We start from the raw sequence: 21,966 nt of genomic DNA on the forward strand, positions 1-21,966 counted from the left end.
ATGGACAAATCACTCAGATTAAAAGGGTAATCAAAGAGAAAATGACATCAAGGAGTGTAAGACAGCCCAGAAAGCCCGTCAGCATCATTAGCCCAGCAAACCCAGAGGCAACTCCAAAGCCACCAATACAACTACTTGCAAAATCTGCCAAGAAGCCAGATGCAGCTGGTGCTGGAAGAATATCTTCTACAAATTAGCTTCTGAACCCTGTAATTGCCATCAAAAGCAAAGGATGAGGAATAAAATGTGTTAGAGTAAACGGCAGCAACCACAAAGTCATATTTTGGTGAATCTTTAAAAATGCTTTTTGAAGTTGGAAAAAAAAAATAAGAAGGGCAAAGGAAAGACAAATTTAATTACAAGATATAAGCCTAGTCACACTACAGTTAATGAAATATACCTGTATAGATTATTTAAGGCACTCTGACTATCTGATTGGAGAGGGATAGAATAAGCAATTTACTAGTCCAAGCACCCATACAGACAGTTCCATCCTGTTGAAATATCAGAAACTGATGGGCATAAAGATGTTTCTCTGCCTAACAGAAAAATTTGGAAAACTTAGATTTTTTTTTTCCCTTGGTAAATACTGCAAAGAATAATGCAAGCAATTCATGATTTTATGCAAACACCTTGCCAAAATAAAACCACTTTTAAGGTTCCAGGTCTTTCACTGGTATCAGCTAGATTTGTTTTGGAGATTTCAAGGTACCAGCTCCTATACAAGATAAAACTTCAGAGTAAGAAGCATTTCAGGGGAAAATAAAATAGCCTAAGAATGACAGGTTCAATGCCACTCTCAGAAATAAACAGGAATTTGAATACAGGAAGTAAAATACAGCTCTAGATGTTGAGATGAAAAATGTGTAATTACTGTCCAGTATTGCTTTCAGCTACATACATGCAGTTCCACTTGATGATCATGGGGTAGCAAAGGAAAAAAAAAAATTAAAAAAAGGCAGCTCAAATTGGATTTCAAATTTTTGAAGTATTAAATATGATATTTTTTTTCTCACCCATCATCCAAAGGTTTCAACAGCATGCGCACAATATGGCAGTGCATAAAACGTATTTGAAATACCACAAGGATTTTGGAATGCACATCTGTTACCATTTAAAAGACTGATCAAAAAAGAATGAAACATTAATTATATGAATCTTTAAATGACAAAAATTTCTGTATTTTTAATCTAAACATGTCGAATTGAGATTCCCTTTCTGTCGAGTTACCTTCTCTCTGATTAACAAATATGAGTTAATTCTCTTCTTCCATTACCCTGACATTCTTCCTTTGATCTTTCATTCCAATGCTGCATTACCACATAATATTGATGTTCCGACACTCTGTACCATTCTTGGAGCTGGTCACACACCAGGCATACCTGTGCAAGTTCTTTTATTTCACAGCTATTTTTCTTCCTGCTTTCATATGCATTTGTGACAGGCTCCTCACAGCTCTTATGAAAAATAACTTGATTCTTAATAATTTTGTTTTACTGTTTGCTTCCTCACTCTCTCCCCCCTAAAATTCTTCCAGCTTTTCTTTTCTTATTAATATTTATAAATATTGTAGGAGTATCGATGGCTGAGAAAGAGATTTTTTTTGCCCATCTGGCAGACTTGGAATAACAGAATCTCAGAATTAAGGCCGGAATAGACCTTTGAGATCATCAAGTCCAGCTTATGTCCCAACTACCACATCAACTAGAACATGTCACCAAGTGCCACATCCAGTCTTTCCTTAAACACCTCCAGGGATGGCAACTCCAACACCTCCATGGGCAGTGTCTAATTGCCCTTTCCATGAGAAGTGCTTCCTAACATCCAACCTAAACTTCCCCTGTCACAGCTTCAGGCCATGCCCTATTGTCTTGTCACGAGTTGTCTGTGAGAAGAGCCTGACCCTCACCTTACTACAACTTCCCTTCAGGTAGTTGTAGAATTTGATACAGCCCCCCCTGAGTCTCCTCTCCAGGCTAAACAACCCTCCCTCAGCCCCTCCTCCTAAGACTTTCCCTCCAGTTCCCTTCACCAGTCTCTTTGATCTCCTCTGGACCTTCTCCAGCACCTCAATACTCGAGGTGAGGCCTCAAGTAGAGAGGTAGAATTACATCCCTAACCCTGCTGGCCACACTATTCCTGATACAAGGTAAGATGCCACTTGCCTTCTGTGCCATCCTTGCTTTTATTTGTTGTGTTACACTATATAGAAATAAACATGTTGCCAGAGAAAAAGAATGATAGATTTTGAAAAGTATTGAGGTTTTTATAATAATATTGAAATTAACCTAATGGGTATGAACAAAGCTTTAAAACAACTTGAGACTTCTCATGGTGAATTTCAGAAGGCATTAGCAATTTCAAAAGCAAGACAGTTGGACATGCCAAAATCACAGTCATCCAGATATCCATTGATTCAAATGTTCATATGATAAATGACTACATTTCACACATGGAAGGAGTGGAGATGGTTTTTTGCTATCCTTCTCAGGATCAGAGGAGAATTAGTCTAATTTACTATAACCTCTAGCCCAACTTGGAACACGATTCAAAGCTCCTGGATTGTGTTACGATGCAGGGCAACCATCATGTTGGAGCACATTTCAGTTGAGACTTCTATCAAGAATCTCCCTTTGCCAGGGCATGAAGAGGGACTGGCATGTAGCCAAGGAGGCTGTCTCTGTGCCAGGGAGACATTCCTTCATGAAACACAACTCCCCAACAGCCCTAGAAAGACAATTTTAATGTCATTTTGCACCCTTCAATGACATGGAAGGATATTAATGGACCAAGACCTGATAATCCATTTTTACAAATAACAAGGACTGGTTTCTCCAGTCCAGTTTGAGCTTACTTTGCTCTAACAGTCATCAGATGAGCAATGTTTCTTCTAAATTTTCTTTGGAAACACAGATTTACCGAACTCCCCTAAGTGGACCGTGCATGCACACAAAACCAAACTGTGTGGAGATTATTAAACCATTTTCTCTAGAAATTAAAAATGTGAATGTCAGAATATAAAACTACATGCAAAATTTAAGTACATTACTCTTTATAAAAGTTTGTCAAAATTTGAGACAGTGAGTTAGCATTCTTTAAAAAGATAAAAAGAAGCCAACACGGGACTGATTCTTTGCTTTCAAGGCTCACAACTGTAAGCAGGAAAAGCCTGCACTGCAAAAGATCTAATAAATAGGGACATGTCTGTTATTCTATTTTGTATTCTCTTGTCTTCTCTAATGTGATAGGTCTTGAAGTATTAACACAATCAGGGAGGAGATGGTCATAAACAAGCTGTCAAGCATAACTAAGCTATTGTTTCTGAATCTTTTAATAAATGTATAAATGCAAAGTTGGATCAATTGTAGTAATAAAGTGTTCTGTTTAGGCCAGATTTGTTACCATGGTTATCAGCACAGACTGGAATGCTGTTCCTTGGACAGCTGTGTGGTATGGGATAAAGTCATACTCATATGAGTAGGAGGCTCTGTAGATGGCTAGCTTGAGGCAAGCAGTGTAAGGAAACAAAATAAATTTTGAAGTCAGCATTTCAGCAAGAGAGAAAACTGACAGAATAATCTTTGCCCACTGAAACACGAAGACTGTTTGGTGAATCGAGGAACAATTCATCTATTTTCCACTTCAGAATAAACAGAAATGAAAGTAAATAGACAGATTAAGAACAGAGAGTAGAGTATAGGTAATATCCAAACACCTTAGATTCCACTTTAGTTCATGCATAGAAGGTATCTTGATTCCTGGTTCTGGGCAACACCTCATTTCCTGTCTGGAAACTTGTATATCTCTGCATTTATTATACAGAGGATCTTTGATGGAATTCAGGCAGCCGAAATACAGCCCAGGGAGCCCAGGAAAACATACTGCACAGCAGAAAATTTCCTACAGGCAACCAAATTACATAAGAGAAGCAATTTCAAACACCATCATCACAAAAGAGAGAGGACAACACCACTAATTGCTAAATTAAGTAAAACTAATACTGTGAAAGTAATGAATGTGTTTTAAATACCTATGCAAAAGCAAACTGCAATGTTAAGCAGTCAGCTCTCTGCAGGTGGTCACCAGTGTGTCACAAAGCATGGATTCGGAGTTTATATTTATAGTATTAAAGAGCTGTACTGACTCATTCCATGAGTAAAGAGACTTACTGAACTGATTTTCCTAATGATTTCTCTCTTGAAACTCTCTTGATCCTCTGATGTCTAAGTAGTGAGTTCTTTCCAGCTTTTCCTTCAAAGTAAACACAGGCTTTCACCACCTCTGTCTTGTTCTCATGCTTATTTCCCCCTAAATTTGTAGAAAGTTAGTACCTTGGAAATTCATGATGTATGTGGTTGAAATTAACTCACAATCTGAAAATGTATTAGGGTACACAGGCACACATACGCACTTTCTTAAGCATTGTTTCCATAGGAAATCATGATTATATACTTCCACAGAGAAAAATCTCATAAATCTCAGAGGCTAAACAGACATTTTCAGCAGACACAAAGCAGGCATTTTGCTTCTAATTCAGGCAGACTATGTACATATGTCAGTTTAGTAGAAAAACCATGCAACTCTCCCTTCACGGGTGTGCTGGTTTGAGCTTTAACTGGAGTTTAAAAGCTCTAAGGATAGCAGATTGGGATTCCTCCCTCCTCTCCTTTCCTAGTAAGGACAATTTAAAAAAAAAAAAAGGGGGGGGGGGGGGGGGAAAGGGGAGGTAAATTCACTAAGGAAATAGTCTGAAATAGGTTTGGAAGTAGAGGAGGTTAATTTTTAACTCTCTCTCTATATATATATATACATATATATATATATATAGCAATAACAGAGAGGGATCACAAAGTAATGAATAAGGATAAATAGGAAAATATACAAAACCAAGCCTGAATGGGCTGGTATTTCCCTGGATGTAAGTGGATTCAGTTCTTTAGAAAGCATGGATACAGCTTGGAAAATAGACCCTGACCACATGGTCAGTGCAGGAAGCAGCAGCAGCAGATGATCTCTCTCAAACAGGTGAGGCAGGAAAAAGTGAAATATCTCTGCCCTTTGTATAGGCTTGCTGGACAGGAAGGAGGAGTCAAATAAATCACCTTTGACCCAGGGGACCCCTTCTCCTGGGTAAGGGGAAAGCCAAGTCTCTCTCTGCCTACCTGCTTCAAGTTTCTTTTGTCCACCTGGGGGGTGGGTTCTTTCCACCCCCATCAAGGATGGTTGTAACCCAGCACAACGGGTTAAGAAAAGCATTGGCGTAGCATGTGCATTTTCCATGCTGTCATGCAAACATGACTGAGAAACCCCAGCAACAGATGAACAATGTCTTAGCATCAGAAATTAATGAATGGATTCAGCCACATTTACCATTTAAGTAAATGGAAACAAAACCGACATATCCGTAACTTGCAATTGAGAGAGCAGTACACAAATCCTCCTGAGATAATAGTGCACCTTAAACCTTCACTGAAAATATTTTGGTTTTCATCTGTCAAGATAAACAAATAATAATTAAGGAAGTCACTTTGTATTAATACAACACCTACTCCTGTCACCGTGCATCAAACTATGATCATCTTAATGGTATTCATTAGTGAACTGTGTATCAGATTTGCACTTTGATACAGACTGTTTCCTTACCAGCTGCCAAGGTTTGTCCCATGCCTGGCTCACTGGTTACACAACCAATTTGATTGCAGAGAGTAACAGTAAAGTTGTATGTCCTGTAAGGTTTCAATCCTGTCACTACATAGGATAGCTCATGAGCTTCAGCTATGTGCAAAACCTGCAAAGCAAACAGATTTGAAAATGACAGTTGGCAAATAGTATTTATACTTTTATTAATTGATGGCACATTCACTAACAAGAAACTTGCCACTGAATTTGAAGATTCCTTCATTTAGATGTGGAAAACCCTGCAAAGACTGAGGCAGAGGATTGTTTTGGAAAATCTGAACAAGCCAGGATTTAGGTGATAATACTTCCCATCACACTGTTTTATGAGGTAATAAGCCAGTTCCTGAGTGGATAAATGAGGAAACAAAGTTATTGCCTCATAAAACTGTGTGGTGGTGCAGTTATCACTCCAAACAGTGCAGCTACAAACCAGATGACGAAGATGACACTATTAAGTGGTGAAATCTGACCACCATTGAATGAGTGACATGATGAGCGGGCATTAGGAGGGAGGGGAATAACTGATACATGCAGACATTTGAAACTGCTTTACTTGAACATTATTTTAAGCTATCAGAGAGAGTGGAACTGAATAAGCTGATGTATTTTAGAAAAGTTCTTATCAGATGTTTATTTAGGTGAAAAATCTTGCAAGCCTGTGACCAGAAGCAATTTACATTTCTGTATAATTGCAACAGAGCCAAGAGCAACAGCATCCTCACTTCACAGACAAATAAACTGAGGCCCATCTATGATTCCACTGAAAGAAAAGATCAGCTCTGAAACAAGAAGTACAACATCATCCCACACACTGATTACCTATTATGTTCCTTTGCTCATTCTTAAGCTTTTAGCAGACTACTAGTGCCATAGTATTTGTTCTCCAAACCCAGTCATCCCAGTATTTTAAACCCACATATTTAGAATTTAGAGTTTGGTTTCTGCTCTTTTAGTTTTCCCCACTTCAAAGACTTGTCCATTATCCAGAAGGCCAGACAGGTACCTTCTTACTGAAAATGTAGATTCCTAGAAAACAACACGGCTTTAAGCATATCAGCAAATACAGAAATAATACAGAGTCAGAACCTGCTCATGTCAAGACAATGTAAATATTGTTGCTCAATCTCATCCCTCCTCATTTTGAATTTCACCCACTAGTGAAAAAAAGTCAGCTCAGGAATCTGACTTAAAACCTAAAAGTAGTGTATAATATCACCAATCACTCAAGAAAGAAATAGATCAACGTTTATACAGAAAATCGGGGAAACAATTCATCACTATGTCAAGCAGGACATCAAGCTATCAATTTTACTAATACCAGTTAGGAAAAACTTAATGTAACTAAGAATAATACCTGAGAATATGGTAGCAAATCCTTTTGTTCAATTATCAAACTGATGCTGTATCCCATCACTTCTCCTCTTGCTAAATTATCTTCAGGTTTTTCCCATGACACATTAAGGGAATATGGTGAAAGAGGGAATACTGATGGAGATGGCATGAACACTGGGGCTGAAATAAAATTAGTACGGTAACATTCATTTTAAAAGTGAGCAATGTGTGCAATGCGAGCTTTCCCAGTGTATTCGTAAAACACCATTTCAGACAGCTTTCTCTTTCTTTTTTAACCTTATTTTCAAGTCCAACTGGAATTTCCATCTTATTTTAATAGCAGATAAAAAGCACATCACCAATCATTCTCCTGCTTGGATAAAACGTGGGATAAAACTCTGCAAATGTCTACAAAGAAATACTAATCAACACTAAAGTCCTAACCCCTGAAGCAGGTAGGAAAGTACATACAAATGAAAAGTCTTCAAGAAAAAACTTCCTGCAACCTGGGAAAAAACTGATAAAAGCAAAAAATGTTCAATACTTCAGCATCTTAAAAGCAATTTTGTTTGCTAGGCCAGTTTGAAATTAACATGTCTCTCACTTCTTACAAAAACAGTTCCCCTGACTTCCGTAGTAAATCTGTAAAAGGATTGTTTGCACTGCAGTTAAATCCCCACCTGATTACTCTGTAATAATAGGATACCAACTCACAGCACTTCTGCTATGTACAAACAACACTGCACTAATGGACCACTTCCCAAATACAATTTAACACTTTTATAACATATAGCATTTAAGAACAGATAAGCAGAAAGACTCATTTTTAAAGGGGAATTAGTTTAGTCTCCTGCTCCGTAAGAGCAAATGTCTGAGGACATAATTTTGAAGCTAACAGCAAACAAATGCATCAGTGATGTAACTGAGGTGTTTAATTGTAAAATATAGGCTCTATATGCATAAAACACTTTTTCTAATGAAAGCATAGAAATAGCTATTTTTTTTTTTTAAATGTATAAAGTAGCAAGCTCTGTGAATACGAACAGAAGGTTCATAATAAGAGTCATTGTGAACTGGTTAAACTTCTGGAAAGAAACCAACCCATATTGTGACACTTGGCCTCTGCAAAAGCATACCAAAAGTTTCAAGCACTATACTCCTGAAAGGGTAACCTATTCAAAAAATTTCTTTCTAAAAGAAACAAAGCCTCAGTTCATGAAAACTCATTAGAACCCTCTTTCTGAAAAGATACATCTTCTTGGACAACACTCCTGATTGAAGTGTTAATACATTTGTGACAAAACTGATCTTTTAAACACATTTTTATACTTTAAAGAACAACTGGGGAAACAGCAAAGAGTTCAAACATTGCTTGGGAGATTTTGCAATCTTGTGATGAAATTTTGCTGTTATTGACCAGAATAATTTTCAACAGTATGATGTTATGATTGAGAAAATGTTTTTGCTTAGTGTTCTAAGTACTGAGAAGCATTGCTAGACACATTTTAATAAAAATTCAAATCAATACCTACCAGCCTCTCCTGTTTGTCCTGATCTCCAGTCTGAAGACACACTACCTGCCATGTTTACTGCTAGCACACAAAATTCATATTCTGTGAATGGCTCCAGATCAGTGACTATGGTACTGGTCTGTGGTGCAGCTAGTGCATTTTCGTTAGGAGACTCCATAACAGGTTGAGGACTCAGCCATCCACTGCTTTGGAAAACACGAATTTCAGGAGGAAGAAAGTTCTCATTTGATTTTAATTTTTTCCTCATGTAAATTTCATATCTTATAATTATGCCTAGAGAAGAAAGAAAGAAAAAAAAAGTCAGAAAAATTAGTGTATTTACGTGATTTACTACTTTATATGAACACCAATATCTTTCATGAGCTAAGAATCAATCAATCAATCAACATAGAAAATATAGCATTAGAAGTTTTCCTAGTTTCTGCTATTTTTATCAAAATGCTTACTTTGGCATTTCTTACATTACACTGTTTCTCTTCCCCACCATGCAGTTTTGGAATTTGAAAATGAACATTGGGATTACATGAGTTCTACTGAGCTCACTAAAAGACAATATACTAAGAGAAGGCTCCAAGGAGACCTAATTGTGGCCTTCCAGTATCTGAAGGGGGCCTACAGGAAAGCTGGGGAGGGACTTTTTAGGGTGTCAGGTAATGATAGGACTAGGGAGAATGGAAAAAAAAACCAAAATGGGTTCATTCAGATTGGATATCAGGAAGAAGTTCTTCCCCATGAGGGTGGTGAGACACTGGAACAGGTTGCCCAGGGAGGTGGTAGAAGCCCCATCCCTGGAGGTTTTTAAGGCCAGGCTGGATGTGGCTCTGGGCTACCTGATGCAGTGTGAGGTGTCCCTGCCCATGGCAGGGGGGTTGGAATGTGATGATTATTGAGGTCCTTTCCAACCCCAACAATTCTATGATTCTATTATTCTAAGTTCTGATTAATTACTGGAAATTAGTCCAGGTCTCTGATTTTCAAGGAGATATTTAAAGTTTGAATTTATTTATTTATTTTTTTTTTAATGCAATGGAGTCTGGGGGCAATTTCTGAATGACAGTTTAAAGCTATTGTTTTAGAATACACTACTGGATAGGAGATATATATGTGTGTGTCACTTTTCCATCAATATATACCTACTACATATGATGAAAGTCCATTTGGGGAAAGAAGCACCCAAACTTCAGTGTTGTGGTATGAAATGATATATAACAGGCTGAATTGTGGAAGCTGTGCTACTCTAAGAATAGACTGTAAGAAAGTTGACTGGAGATTGCCCAAATGGAAAAGCAAACCACAGCAAAGCGCATAATGTGTATATTTGGGCTGTGTTCATACACAGAACTGTAAAGGTTGCTTGGGAAAAACAGCTGCTCTCCTTGTCTTTGGAAAGACCAGGATATATGACTAGATATCAAAAGAAATTTGCAAGTATTGCTGAAATCAGCCTGTGGTGGCAATCACATGCATAGAATGGCTACAGAGTAAATTGTGAAGAGTATATGTTACCTGCAATGTAGGAACTGCCTCCTCTAAATGTAAACAGACATTCTGGTGTGGTCGTTCCTCCTGTCTAATCTGGTAATAGTTGGAAAATGAGATGTTTGAAGAGAAAGCCGGGCTTCCCATAACAGATGAGGACATGAAATGTCCCCATATTGTGAAAAGTCCAAATGCTTCTTTTGCATGCACAAATATGATGCATTTAAGTGCAAGTTCACAAAAATCTCTTGCACATGTATTAACAAAGTGTTTACCAGTTAAATCTGTGGCATCATGAAAGAATCCTAGAACAGCTGTGTTCTTAGTTTCAAAAAGCTAAAATATTATTACCCAAGTTAGACCAGCAACTCTTGGCAATCGCCTAATCCCTAACAAAGTTACACTGGTAATAGAATTAGTCACCAAACATGACGGATGGTTTTAAAAACAGACTTCTCTGTTAATTCTTAGATTGTTTTTCCATAACTGTTATCTGCTTATTTGTTCTTTGTCAGGCAATATCACCACATCTGTCTGAACTAGGCGATCTGGCAAATTAAGAAAAAAAATCAATTTTACTGTGAATGTTTAATTATAAATGTGATTTTTGCTGCAGCAGATGCCACTAAGGGCTAAATCCTGGACCCAGCACGTTCACAGTTGGAGTTCTGGACTCCAAAAGAATAAAATATAGACTCTGAGGGTACCTTTAATGGTAGACAGGCAAATTAAGACAATACTTACTTCATTCTCTGTTTATGTTTCATGGCTAAGGATATTCTAACCAGATTTGAGAAAATGCTAAACCTTCAACTTACAAAAATAATTACAATGTCCTACCATTGGGTTTCTCAGGTGGTGACCATTCCACAGCCAGTTCTGTAGAGCTGATGGTTTCTATCATTGGTGGCTGTAATCCTTCTGGAGGAGCTTGTGCAGTAATTACTGTTATTGGCTGGCTCTTTAAGCAGCCTCCACTAGTACAAGCTTGCACAGAAAAGACATACTTTGTAAATGGAATGAGATTCCAAATAATTGCTGAAGTTTTTAAGCCTTCATATTGACCACAAGGCTGAAGATCAACCAAGCTAGTACATGTCAAAACATATTTCTCTATGGGCCCAGAGTCATTGGAAGCATTTGTCCAGTAAAGTAAAACAGAGTGGTGACTAACAGGAAAGACAGGATTTAAATGCAAGCTTCCTGTAGGCGTCCCAGATTTTGTTCTGTATGTCACTGAGGCACTTCTTGTAAAACCATGAACATTGCTGGCTTGGATGTAATAGGAATAGAAAGTATACGGAAATAACATGGTATCGTTGAAAGTCTGAACACCTAAAACAAAGAGGTGAGAAGAAAACAGTATCAGTCTAACACATGAAAAATAATCTTATTTTGCATACTTACAATCTTTCCAGCCCTAATCCAAGACATCAGAGATTTATGCCTGTATGCAAATTCTTCTTGCGATCATTTTGAACATCACACCTTCTCTCCTCTCCTTTTCCCTCTATCATCTTCCACTGCACATCGGCATAATTTTTTTCACTGAATTTCTCTTATTCTGACTTTAATCATGAACAAGATTCATACAATCATCTTTGTATTTCTCTGTATTGCTTTCAAGTAATTATTTCAAATGTAAATCAGCACGGATATTGGTAGATTTGATTAAGAAACAAGACCCAAACCATTCCATAACTCTTCACATTTTAGTTTTCAATTCATTTCATAGCATAAGATCAAATATTTCATCTTTCTTTGCTTTCACTTCCTCACTTCTAAAATGGTGCTTAATTTGTAGAGCATTTGATTTTGGATGACAAGGGAAACAGAAGTGCAAATAATTATTTAAAAGGTATATCCAAAGCCTGTATTTACCTTCCTTAGCTTCTACTTTCCATTACACTAGATAGCTTTTGAGTAGCCATGACCATGAATAGGTCCTGGGTAAATACCAGAAGCAGTTACACATCTTAGTCAGCACAGCACAGTGTGAATTTACATACAACCATACTACCATACAATGTTTTGCCTTAAGAAATAGGGAACCTTGAGTAATATATTACATACCATAGCGTTGATACTCGAGAAATTTTTTTCAAAGCAAATGGAGAGGACACATGTATTTCTAAGTTCTCTTTGCATGTCTGCATTGGCGAGCCAGCCCTGAGTGGAACTTAGGGAAGAACACCTTAAAATTCTGAGTATTGCTAGATATTCAAATCCTGACACTGCAGGGTAAAAGCAGCAATCTCGCCACAGTATTTTCTTACAGCAGTTCTGCTATCACTCACTTACTTAACTATCACTCACAAACTTAACACTGGAGACCAGCAATAAGGAGACTGACAAATCTCATCTTGATGCCTTTCAAGCCTTGGAACTTTAGACAACATTGGAGAATGGTTGAGCCAGTGGAAGCAATAGATATTGCGACATACTTGTGCATTAATCATGAGCAGGCAAGTGATGTAGCACATTTCAGTATTGCTTGGGAGATTCAGCTGTTTCCTCATCTTTCAAGATTATCTTGTCGTTTGTAACTGCAGGTACAAGTACTCATGTATAGAGTTGTTGAGCTCTTTCTAAGCTGTATGGAAACACTGCAGTAGCTGAAGTGCTTCTGGGTGCAAGACTGGGTAGCAGAGCCCGTTCAACAAGTGTTAGACAAAACTCTTGGACAGGCTGGCAAGAATTCTCATGGCAGGAGCATGATAACCAGTTGCTGTGAAGGACAGCAGCAACTAGGAGACTGCCATGTGTCCATTTTCTGATTTTGTCTCCAGAGAAATGAATGGCCACAGAGGCAGTGAGAGTTAGCATGCTAGAAACTTGGGAGAGCTAGACTTTATGGCATGATAGAGTCCCCATCCTGTGGGCTTTCAACTCAAAAAAAAAAAGCCACGGAGAAGATAAAGCAGCACTCATGAAGAAGAAAAAAAAAAAGGAAAAATAAAAGGAGAAAAACCATCAAGACTGCTGTCAGCAGCAGCAAGTACTACAAATGCTCATGAGATCACAGAATCACAGGATGTTAGGGGTTGGAAGTGACATCTGGAGATCAAGTCCAACCCCCAAATGATAAAACATGAGTAGCCCCTGAACTAGACTCCAGTATCTCCCCATTTCTAAACCCAACCCCACTCTAGAACCCAATCTAGAAAAATTGAGTGCGCTAGGTTATGATCAAGAGCCATGAAGTGAACCCGAGCCTGCACAAGAACCATGAAAAAGCCCTAAATCAGCCAGCAGTCCTGAAGCAATAAATGAGGTAGTTTGATCTTGTACTGAACCAATGGGCAGTTCTGAAACAGCGAGGTAAACCACAAGTCTGCTCCAGAATTAGCAAGCAAGTGGCAACCTGAGCTAGAATCAAGACAATCAAGAAAATGATCTAAAGCAAACAAGTGAGCTAGTGCAGGACCTAGAGTCATCTTCCTACTGAACCACCTCCCTACCAAACCAACTCAAGCATTCATACCTGTCTAGAAACAACAGTGCTATCATCACCCTAATTCTACAAAGAAACACCCCCCCAAACCCATCCTCTGGGGCCCCAGGTCTGATGTTGACGGCAAGCACATTATTTTCCCTTTTTCAAGTACAGTGATTGGAAGAGGTAGCTCAGCCAGAATGCTGACATCATTTGCCAGAAAAGTAATCAGCACCACCTCAAATTTTTGAGGAAGTTCATTCAGTACCAATGAACAGCTGATCACCAGAGGGTAATTTTATTTCATTGGAGATATACATAGATAGAATTGATAAAGCAAAAACATAGAAAGTTCTACATTCCTCAGGTGAATATCTCCATCACATATTTTGTTACATTTATAAATAATTAGAACCAATGTGATTTGGAGTTAGTACTGTAAGTAGCTTTTAAGGGGGTTGCACATTTTAGAACAAGTATTTAATTTTATCCTCAAGACAAGGATTGGAATCTCCTGAGCCTCTGGTTTACCACAGCAGTTAGGAAAACATTGCTTTAATTTGCCATTCTGCAATACCATCAGCCAGCTCACCAGGCTGATTTAGAAAACAATTCTTAATTTTCCTTAGGAAGCTCAGTGTTTCTATAATGCTCTCATTTAATCATAAGATAATGTTCATCTAGTTACACTCTCAGGGTATTTCATAAATGTTACAAATTCCAGACTATGCTGAGAAAAAGGAAAAGTAACATTATCAAAAGTTTTGACAGCATTAACAACATGTTCTTGATATTCAAACACCAGCAGATGATTTTACATCATTTATGAGGGGGATCACCTGGAAATTGCCAAAAACATCTTTTGAAACCAAGCCAGTTTTTAGAAAATAATATTTTTTTCAACAGAAACATGTTTAAGTCTTGTTAACCAGCTAAATATATTCAGAATTTTTCCCTCTCTGTACAAAGTATGTAGGTAATTATGAAATAACATCCTCAACAATGAAGTGTTTCAAGTACATTGTTAAGAACAACTTTATGACAAGTACAGTAGCTTTTCTTTTGAAATTAATTTATACTTTTACTAAAATTAGGCTTTGAAATCAAATAAAGGAATTAGAATTCTTCCTATTAGGTCTCTAAACTCTTTTGGCAATGTTTCTTTCTCTCCTCTCAATCACTTAATCCCATGCTTACATGGAGTTGTGTACCTTTCACAAAATCACAGAATTGTCAGGATTGGAAGGGATCTCAAGGATCATCTATTTCCAACCTCCCTGCCATAGGCAGGGACACTTTCCACTAGATCAGGTTGCCCAGAGCCCCGTCCAGCCTGGCCTTAAAACCATCCAGGTTTCCTTATGGTATGTACTGTGGTGCGTTCACGTTGACAGCATAAGCCACGGAGTAATCAGCCACAACACAGCAGCATATACCACAACATTAAAATGTTAGGTGCATGCCAAAAGATCTGTGGTTCCATTGAATCATCATCTTGTTTTTAAATTATTTTTTTTCCCTTCAGGGTACATGCCAATAATTAGAAAGACTTGAGTTCTGCAAAATGTTAATGCTGCCCAGGTATGAAAATGTAACAAACTAAAGCTGCCTGAACACAAACCTTAGCGGCATTAAACCACATCTGTCTTCTTAAAAAACCCAAACAAACCAACCAAAAAAAACCCAACAAAAAACCCATACTAAACACTTTTGTGCCATATATACAGAAAAAGAGTATCCAAATCCATCTGCTTTTCTTTGATAAGAGGATCGATAGTAGCACAAAATGGCCTTTCCAGCTAGGACAGTGTCAAATCCTTGAGGACTGCCTTCTGAGGATCCCTGTGCAAACCTCAACATGAGAGAAGTGGTGCTGCTAAAGGCAAATCAGGAGCTACACTTTTAGCTTAAGAGAAGGTGCTAAAAGTTAGAGGCCACAAAAAGCTTTCCTAATCTGTTAACAGTTTAAAACCAGAAGGATGAAAAAAGAGATTTAAAGTACATTATGTTCTCTCCCATTCAGCCTAGTTCTTCATGTGGGACTTTGTCTCTCCTAGATTTTGAAGACCGGGTATATTCACAGGGAATGCTTTTGGTAAGTCAATTTTAAAGATTTTCAGATTAAAAAGTGAAAAATTATCAGGCATTTTGGGTGACTCAGTTTGCCAGATTTTAGACTGTGGTATTAATTTCTCTCAAGCAAAATTAATAACACACAACCATAACTCACTAAAGGAAAACAAACCCATGTATTCAAAATCACAGAGAATGATAATGACAGAAACAAGAAACTATTAAGAAAAATCACACATATATACATGCACACATATGTACACACACACAAACACAAAACCTTTGATATCATCTCTCTATAAATACTTACTGTATGGGTGGTAGTCTTCAGTTGAATAAATTTCAGCCTCATCCCTATACAACCGGTAAGTAAGCCTGTTAGAATTTGGAGAGTCAGGGGAACTCCATGAGAGACTGATAACAGAAGAACTGAGAACGTCTCCTGTAGGAGGAGGTTGCTGGAATGGAGCTAAAACATACACACAAATAGAGGATGTAAAAATTAAGGCAATTAATAACCACACAAATCTAAATAAAAATGCAAAGAAACTGCTAATATTCCTTCAAGGAAAAAATACTGAGTACAGTCAGACAAGATAAACTGATCCATCCAAATGCTCTGCAATAAGCTCTCCAGCTCTTTATCCATATACATGAAATAAATTTATATATTTAGACAAATGACAAATAAATTTAGTCTTGCTTTCAAACCCAATTTAAGCAAGCACACAACAGTTTTCCAAACTTTTTTGTTGTTTTATGTATTTCCAGACCCCTATTTAGCAGGAACATGTTTATCTTGTCATGTTATTGAAGTTTATAGCTCAGTTATAGTTTTTGTTTCAGAAGAATCATTCCATTTTAGCATAGGCCAGGCATAACTTCCTCTAATAGAACAGAAATGGAAAGTCCAACTAACTACAAATTTTACTGAAGTGTTAAAATAAGCCTAATTAATCAAATGACAGAAAATATAAAGGGGCATATTTTGAAGGTTATTTAGGCAATTCAATTCCATTTGTTTCCAATGAAACCTAAATCAATGAGACTGAGGTGTCTAACATTTTAAGAAATCAGTTTGAGATTCTTATTTATCAAAATACTGCTCTGCTATCACCTGCATTAACTCTGGAAAATACCCTATTAAACTTCAACCAGTAGCAAGAAAAAACCTCAAACTTTTACGTTCAAAAGGCAACAGTCTGATACTTTCAGAAAGAGCAAAGTCCTTCCTTCATCTTTTGTAAACTAACTGCATGATCATGTCCTTTTCTAAGACAGTAGCTGTTAACTGAGAAATTTAGCTTTATGTGCATACATATACCCTATATACATATATGTTTTTACAATTGAACTTGACAATCCTAAAGGTCTTTTCCTGCCTATATTATTCTGTGATTCCATATTTATGTTATTATTCAAGTCAGAGCATAAATCCATATCCTGCTGTGAGGTGTCCAGCCAGCTTGTTATACCAAGAGAAGCACTCTGACCCTCAGTGCATTAACACAGAGCAAGACTGCTCTGTTTTGGCAGCTAGTAATTGCTACAGCTTGACTCAAAGGCAGACCATGCCATTTCCCTAGGCTCTTTACCAGACATGGAAAACCAGAGGAGTATGAATCTAGAGGAACATATTTTGCTCCTGGAATAAAAATAGACAAGGACAGTACAGGAATCAACATATGAAGTAAGATACCAGGAGCTGGATCTAGAACCACCCAATAAGATTTTCTCCCTTACATTAAGAATCATATGAAAATGCCAACATTAGAAACCTACATCTTTTTGTCATGTTTTTCTTTCTTTATAAACTTTCATCATTTTTATTGCTTAACATACACAATTCACCAAATTATCAAAATTCATTCAGCCAAGCTAAAAGGAGACAAGAAACAAAGCACTGCAGACAAAATAACATGAGGGCCTCAAGCCACACAAATTATAGATGCAGAGGCTTACACCAACATCAGGCTTTAATACAAATCTAAACCAGCTCTTTATTTAGAGTAAGATAATGAAAAGTCTTTCTCTTACTGGAGTCTCTCAGCCAAGAAATAGCAGAAAATACTTCTAGGATTTATTGGACTGAACAGAACACGACCATCATCTCCTATTAGAAAGCACAGGTTGTTTTGCTGCCAATCTAGAGTTCTTGAGTTCAGAAGCTAAAGTGTCCACAGGGAAAAAGTTTGAGAATCAAAGAAAGCAAGTACTCCTAAATCCCTTTGGCATTTTTGAAAGTTTCTCTCCATCTAACACATGCTTACAAGACCTGAGCAATCATAGTAATTTACCAGTATAACTTTCATTGCTCTCATATGTCTCCTGTTTGCATTTCAGATATATAAGCAAAGAATAGAATAGAATAGAATAGAATAGAATAGAATAGAATAGAATAGAATAGAATAGAATAGAATAGAATAGAATAGAATAGAATAGAATAGAATAGAATAAACCAGGTTGGAAGAGACCTTCAAGATCATCATGTCCAACCTATCATCCAACACTACCCAATAAACTAAACCATGGAACCAAGCATCCTGTCAAGCCTCGCCCTGAACACCCCCAGTGACGGTGACCCCACCACCTCCTCAGGCAGCCCATTCCAGTGGGCAATCACTCTGTGTGAAACTTCCTCCTAATCTCCAGCCTAAACCTCCCCTGACAGTAACTTATATTTGCTTCCCTTAGCAAACACATAAACAGCAATGGTATGTGTCAATATAATGCTGTTCTGCAACAAAAATACCCACAAATACCAAGCTAGGCAAAGCTCTACAACTGTGCAACAACATTTTGGTGCAAATAACCAAAAGACTGCAATTGCTGTATTATTTATGTCCAGAACAGGACCCTGCTTGGCATTTAGAATATTCCCTGATGTGTTTGTTTTTTTTTTCCCTAGCTAAAATCTATGATATTATTTATCTATGTCACATTATGATTAATCAATTTTATAGTTGAATTGCCATTGACCTCTGTCCAATGTATATCTCAATATAAATAAGTAGGTTGGTTTATATTTGTAAAGCACTTTGAAGATGAACAGCATCATAAAAGTGCCACATATTATTATTGTTATGCATTCAGTTGAAACATCCTACATTTTTTTAAAGAAACAACAAGCCAATAAGCTACCTGCACAATGAAGAGATATTATGCCTTCTAAAGAAGATTATGGGGAACAAACAAACAAAACAAAATCAAAACTATATCTAAAGAGTTGCAAACTCTGAGGGAAAAAGAATCACCTCTGGAAACAAGTTTGTCTTCTATCCCATTTATAGCAGTGTGCTTTCTGCAATGGATATTATTTGTAATTTAAACCAAGTTACAATGAAATACAAACTGGAATCATTGAGAGCTGTCTGCTTTTGCAAAAGAACTCTGTGCAGGTACATCTCTGCTTGCAAATCTATAGTGTACATGTATCATGATGATAAACATCATATAAATGTCTATGTAGAACACACAAGGAAGTATTTTGTTGAAGGAGGATCCAGAAATATACTCCAGAGGGATTTCTAACCCTGTTATTGCAGTACACATGGCTACCTGAGCTAATTCTCACAGTATGACCAGTGTGGTAAAAAAAAAAGCTCTCAGGAAAAAAACCCAAACTCCAGGAGGAGAAAGGCAAAGCTGCACTGAGGAGGAGATTTTGAATGAATCACCTGGAGGGGGTCTTCAGCATACCTTCTATTCTTTGGATCTGATGAAAGCAGCTCTGCTTTGCCAGTGGCAGGAAAAGGGGCTAAGCTGTAAGGTCTACAAAAACTATTCTATTTTTCTGACATAAAAAGTGAACTCTGCATTGGTCACTATGAAGAGCATGGTGGGAAATGCAAGGCAAATATGGGCCATAATTTCTTCCCTGAAGGAGACTTCAAGCATGACCTGTGTGTACAACATAAAGCTCTCTGTACATCCCTCTAGAACACTCTCAAGATACTCACAGTGAAAATCACCCAAAATTCAGCAACCAGACATGGGAGGAGGGACAATCAAACCCAGTTTTAGTACTGCTGACTTAATTTAATACTAAGTCAATAAGAAAATATTCATTTGAAAGACATGCTTTTAAGACCTTACATCCACTTACTTTTACTACAGCCAAACAGGTTGAGGACATCCAAATTACTAGCATCAGGAACACAGCTGTCACATTTCAAACCGGTTACAAATTGTTTACAAACACACTGTCCAGTAACAAGATGACAAGTCCCACTAATGGCTCCTGCAGGATGACAATTACAGTGCTGACATCTATGAACAAAAAAAACACAAATCAAGGAAGTGATCAAAACACATTAACACTTCAGTTAAGCACAGTAGGGTTTTGTTTAAAAGATTCCTGGGTAACAATTAAAAAATCATAAACTGAGTAGCTTGAGCCAGTTAAAAAAATCTATTAAAAACAAACCACCAAAAACAAACAAACAAACTTACAAAAAGATGCCTGTTATAAAAATAAACATTTACATCTCAACAGCAGCTTAGATGGGTTCAGATAAAAACTGCTTAGAGTTATAGAGCTTTTATACATATTGATCCATACACAAACTGGATAATAACACTTGGTAATAATCACATTAAGCACTCAGTCCTGCAGTGCTTACTTACACAACCTCTCTTGAAGAGCTGTAGAGTTCAGTGATATATGTGTAACTGGTTGCAGAGGTTTTTGTACAAAACATGCAACCTTCTAAGTTAGAGGCGACCAGGCTTATGTTTGAAAAGGCATCAATTAAAAATTCTTTTACTACAAAGGAAATTTAAAATTGGGGGTGAAAAACAAACAACACACTGAGAACAAAGGAGAATGAATGTAGATAAAAGTTGGGAGAAAAAAACCTCAGATATAAACATTGAAAGGAAAGAAAATAGCAGAAAAACAAAAATTACAACCAAAAGAGCATTTTCTTTGCAGCCTGATGGACAAAATTGAAAATAACTAAAAGGAATATTTTAATTAAATGTGTAAATTAAATTATTCTTAATTAAAATGACAATAATAAAAAGCATTGGTATCACACAAATTTCATATTTCAGTTCTGTGTATCTTGCTGGCATCAGTAGAGTATTGTCAGGACTAATTTATACTTTGGCTTTTGCACCTGAAATCTCTTGCAATCAACTTGGTTTTCACTTGATATACTACTTACTTCCCTACCAACATTCATTTATACCAGAGATATCAATGTCAGATTATGCAAATATTCAAACACTCAGAATATCTCAGTTTATAGAATCATGGACTAGTTTGAGTTGGAAGGCATCCTTAACGTTTATCTAGTCACTGCTCCTGCAGGGAGAAGGAACATCTTTAAGTAGATCAGGTTACTCGGAGCTCTGTCCAACCTGACACTAAACATCTCCAGGGATGAGGTTTCAACCATCTCTCTAGGCAACCAGTTCCAGTGTCTCATCAGAATACAGAATAAACCAGGTTGGAAAAGACCTTTGAGATCATCAAGTCCAATCTATCACCCAACACCATCTAATCAGCTAAATCATGGTACTTATTTTAAACACTTCCAGTGATGGTGACTCCACCACCTCCCTGAGCAGCCCATTCCAATGGCCAATCACTCTCTTCCTGACACCCCCCTCACTGTAACTTTTTTCCATTATATCTAGTCTAAATCTACTCTCTTTTAGTTTAAAAACATTGCTCCTTGCCCTGTCGCAACAGACCCTGCTAAAAGACTTTCTTACAGGCCCCCTTTATGTACTGAAAGGCTGCAACAAGGTGTCCCAAGTTAAACAAAGCACGTTTTTCCTTCCTGCAAAAGCTATTGTGCTACTAGCTGTGATGCAGACTGTCATTATTAGTCATAACAGAAAGTCAGCAATGGCAAATAAAACTTCATTGTTTAGATTCTAATTTCACTATACTTTAATTGCTGTAGAATAAAGATGTTTTGCAAACATTATGAATTGGGAGAAATGTGGCACTATACAGCACAGTTATTAAAACACATTGGGAAATCTACAATTCATTCCCTTTGCCCTGAACTGGAAAAGTCTGATTCTGAGGCATAAAACAACATAAAGTTTGAGGGAATCTTGAATTACTCCAGATGCCAGGACACAAGATGATGAAGCAACAGAAAGACCTTGGAGAAGTCCAAGAGAGAAACAGTTATGCTAATATTTCCTTGGCCAGTTGCACCAGATACAAGGAAAGAGGAGATGGTGACTTTAAGCAAGTAACTTTGCCGTTTTCCCAGTTATCATTCTCACCTTGATCTATATCTGTGTGAAGGCAGAAATAAAAGTGAGTTCAGTTATGTTTTAGGCATCAGCTTTTTAAGGCTCAGGAGAAAAGAGGGTGGAAATTGTTTTCACATTAGGACACTAAAATTAAGGTCAATAATCAGTGAAATAAACTTGTTAAAAAAATTGTCACATTTAATGTGCAAGAAAACT

At 37.3% G+C, this 21,966-nt stretch overlaps 1 protein-coding gene across 1 annotated transcript in view; it reads right to left on the bottom strand.

The window, feature by feature from the left end:
• The window catches only part of USH2A (usherin), a 385,837-nt gene that overhangs the window by 290,309 nt on the left and 73,562 nt on the right, over positions 1–21,966 (bottom strand). Inside the window, exons 14-19 of the mRNA XM_054170013.1 lie at positions 19,637–19,800; positions 15,842–16,000; positions 10,863–11,357; positions 8,544–8,816; positions 7,034–7,191; positions 5,644–5,788 (exon numbers count right to left, since the gene is read on the bottom strand). Coding sequence (XP_054025988.1) covers positions 5,644–5,788; positions 7,034–7,191; positions 8,544–8,816; positions 10,863–11,357; positions 15,842–16,000; positions 19,637–19,800 — 1,394 coding nt within the window. The remainder of the gene's footprint in view (positions 1–5,643; positions 5,789–7,033; positions 7,192–8,543; positions 8,817–10,862; positions 11,358–15,841; positions 16,001–19,636; positions 19,801–21,966) is intronic.

The sequence above is a fragment of the Dryobates pubescens genome, chromosome 2 (genome assembly GCF_014839835.1).
Source record: "Dryobates pubescens isolate bDryPub1 chromosome 2, bDryPub1.pri, whole genome shotgun sequence".
NCBI classification, from domain to species: Eukaryota; Metazoa; Chordata; class Aves; order Piciformes; family Picidae; genus Dryobates; species Dryobates pubescens.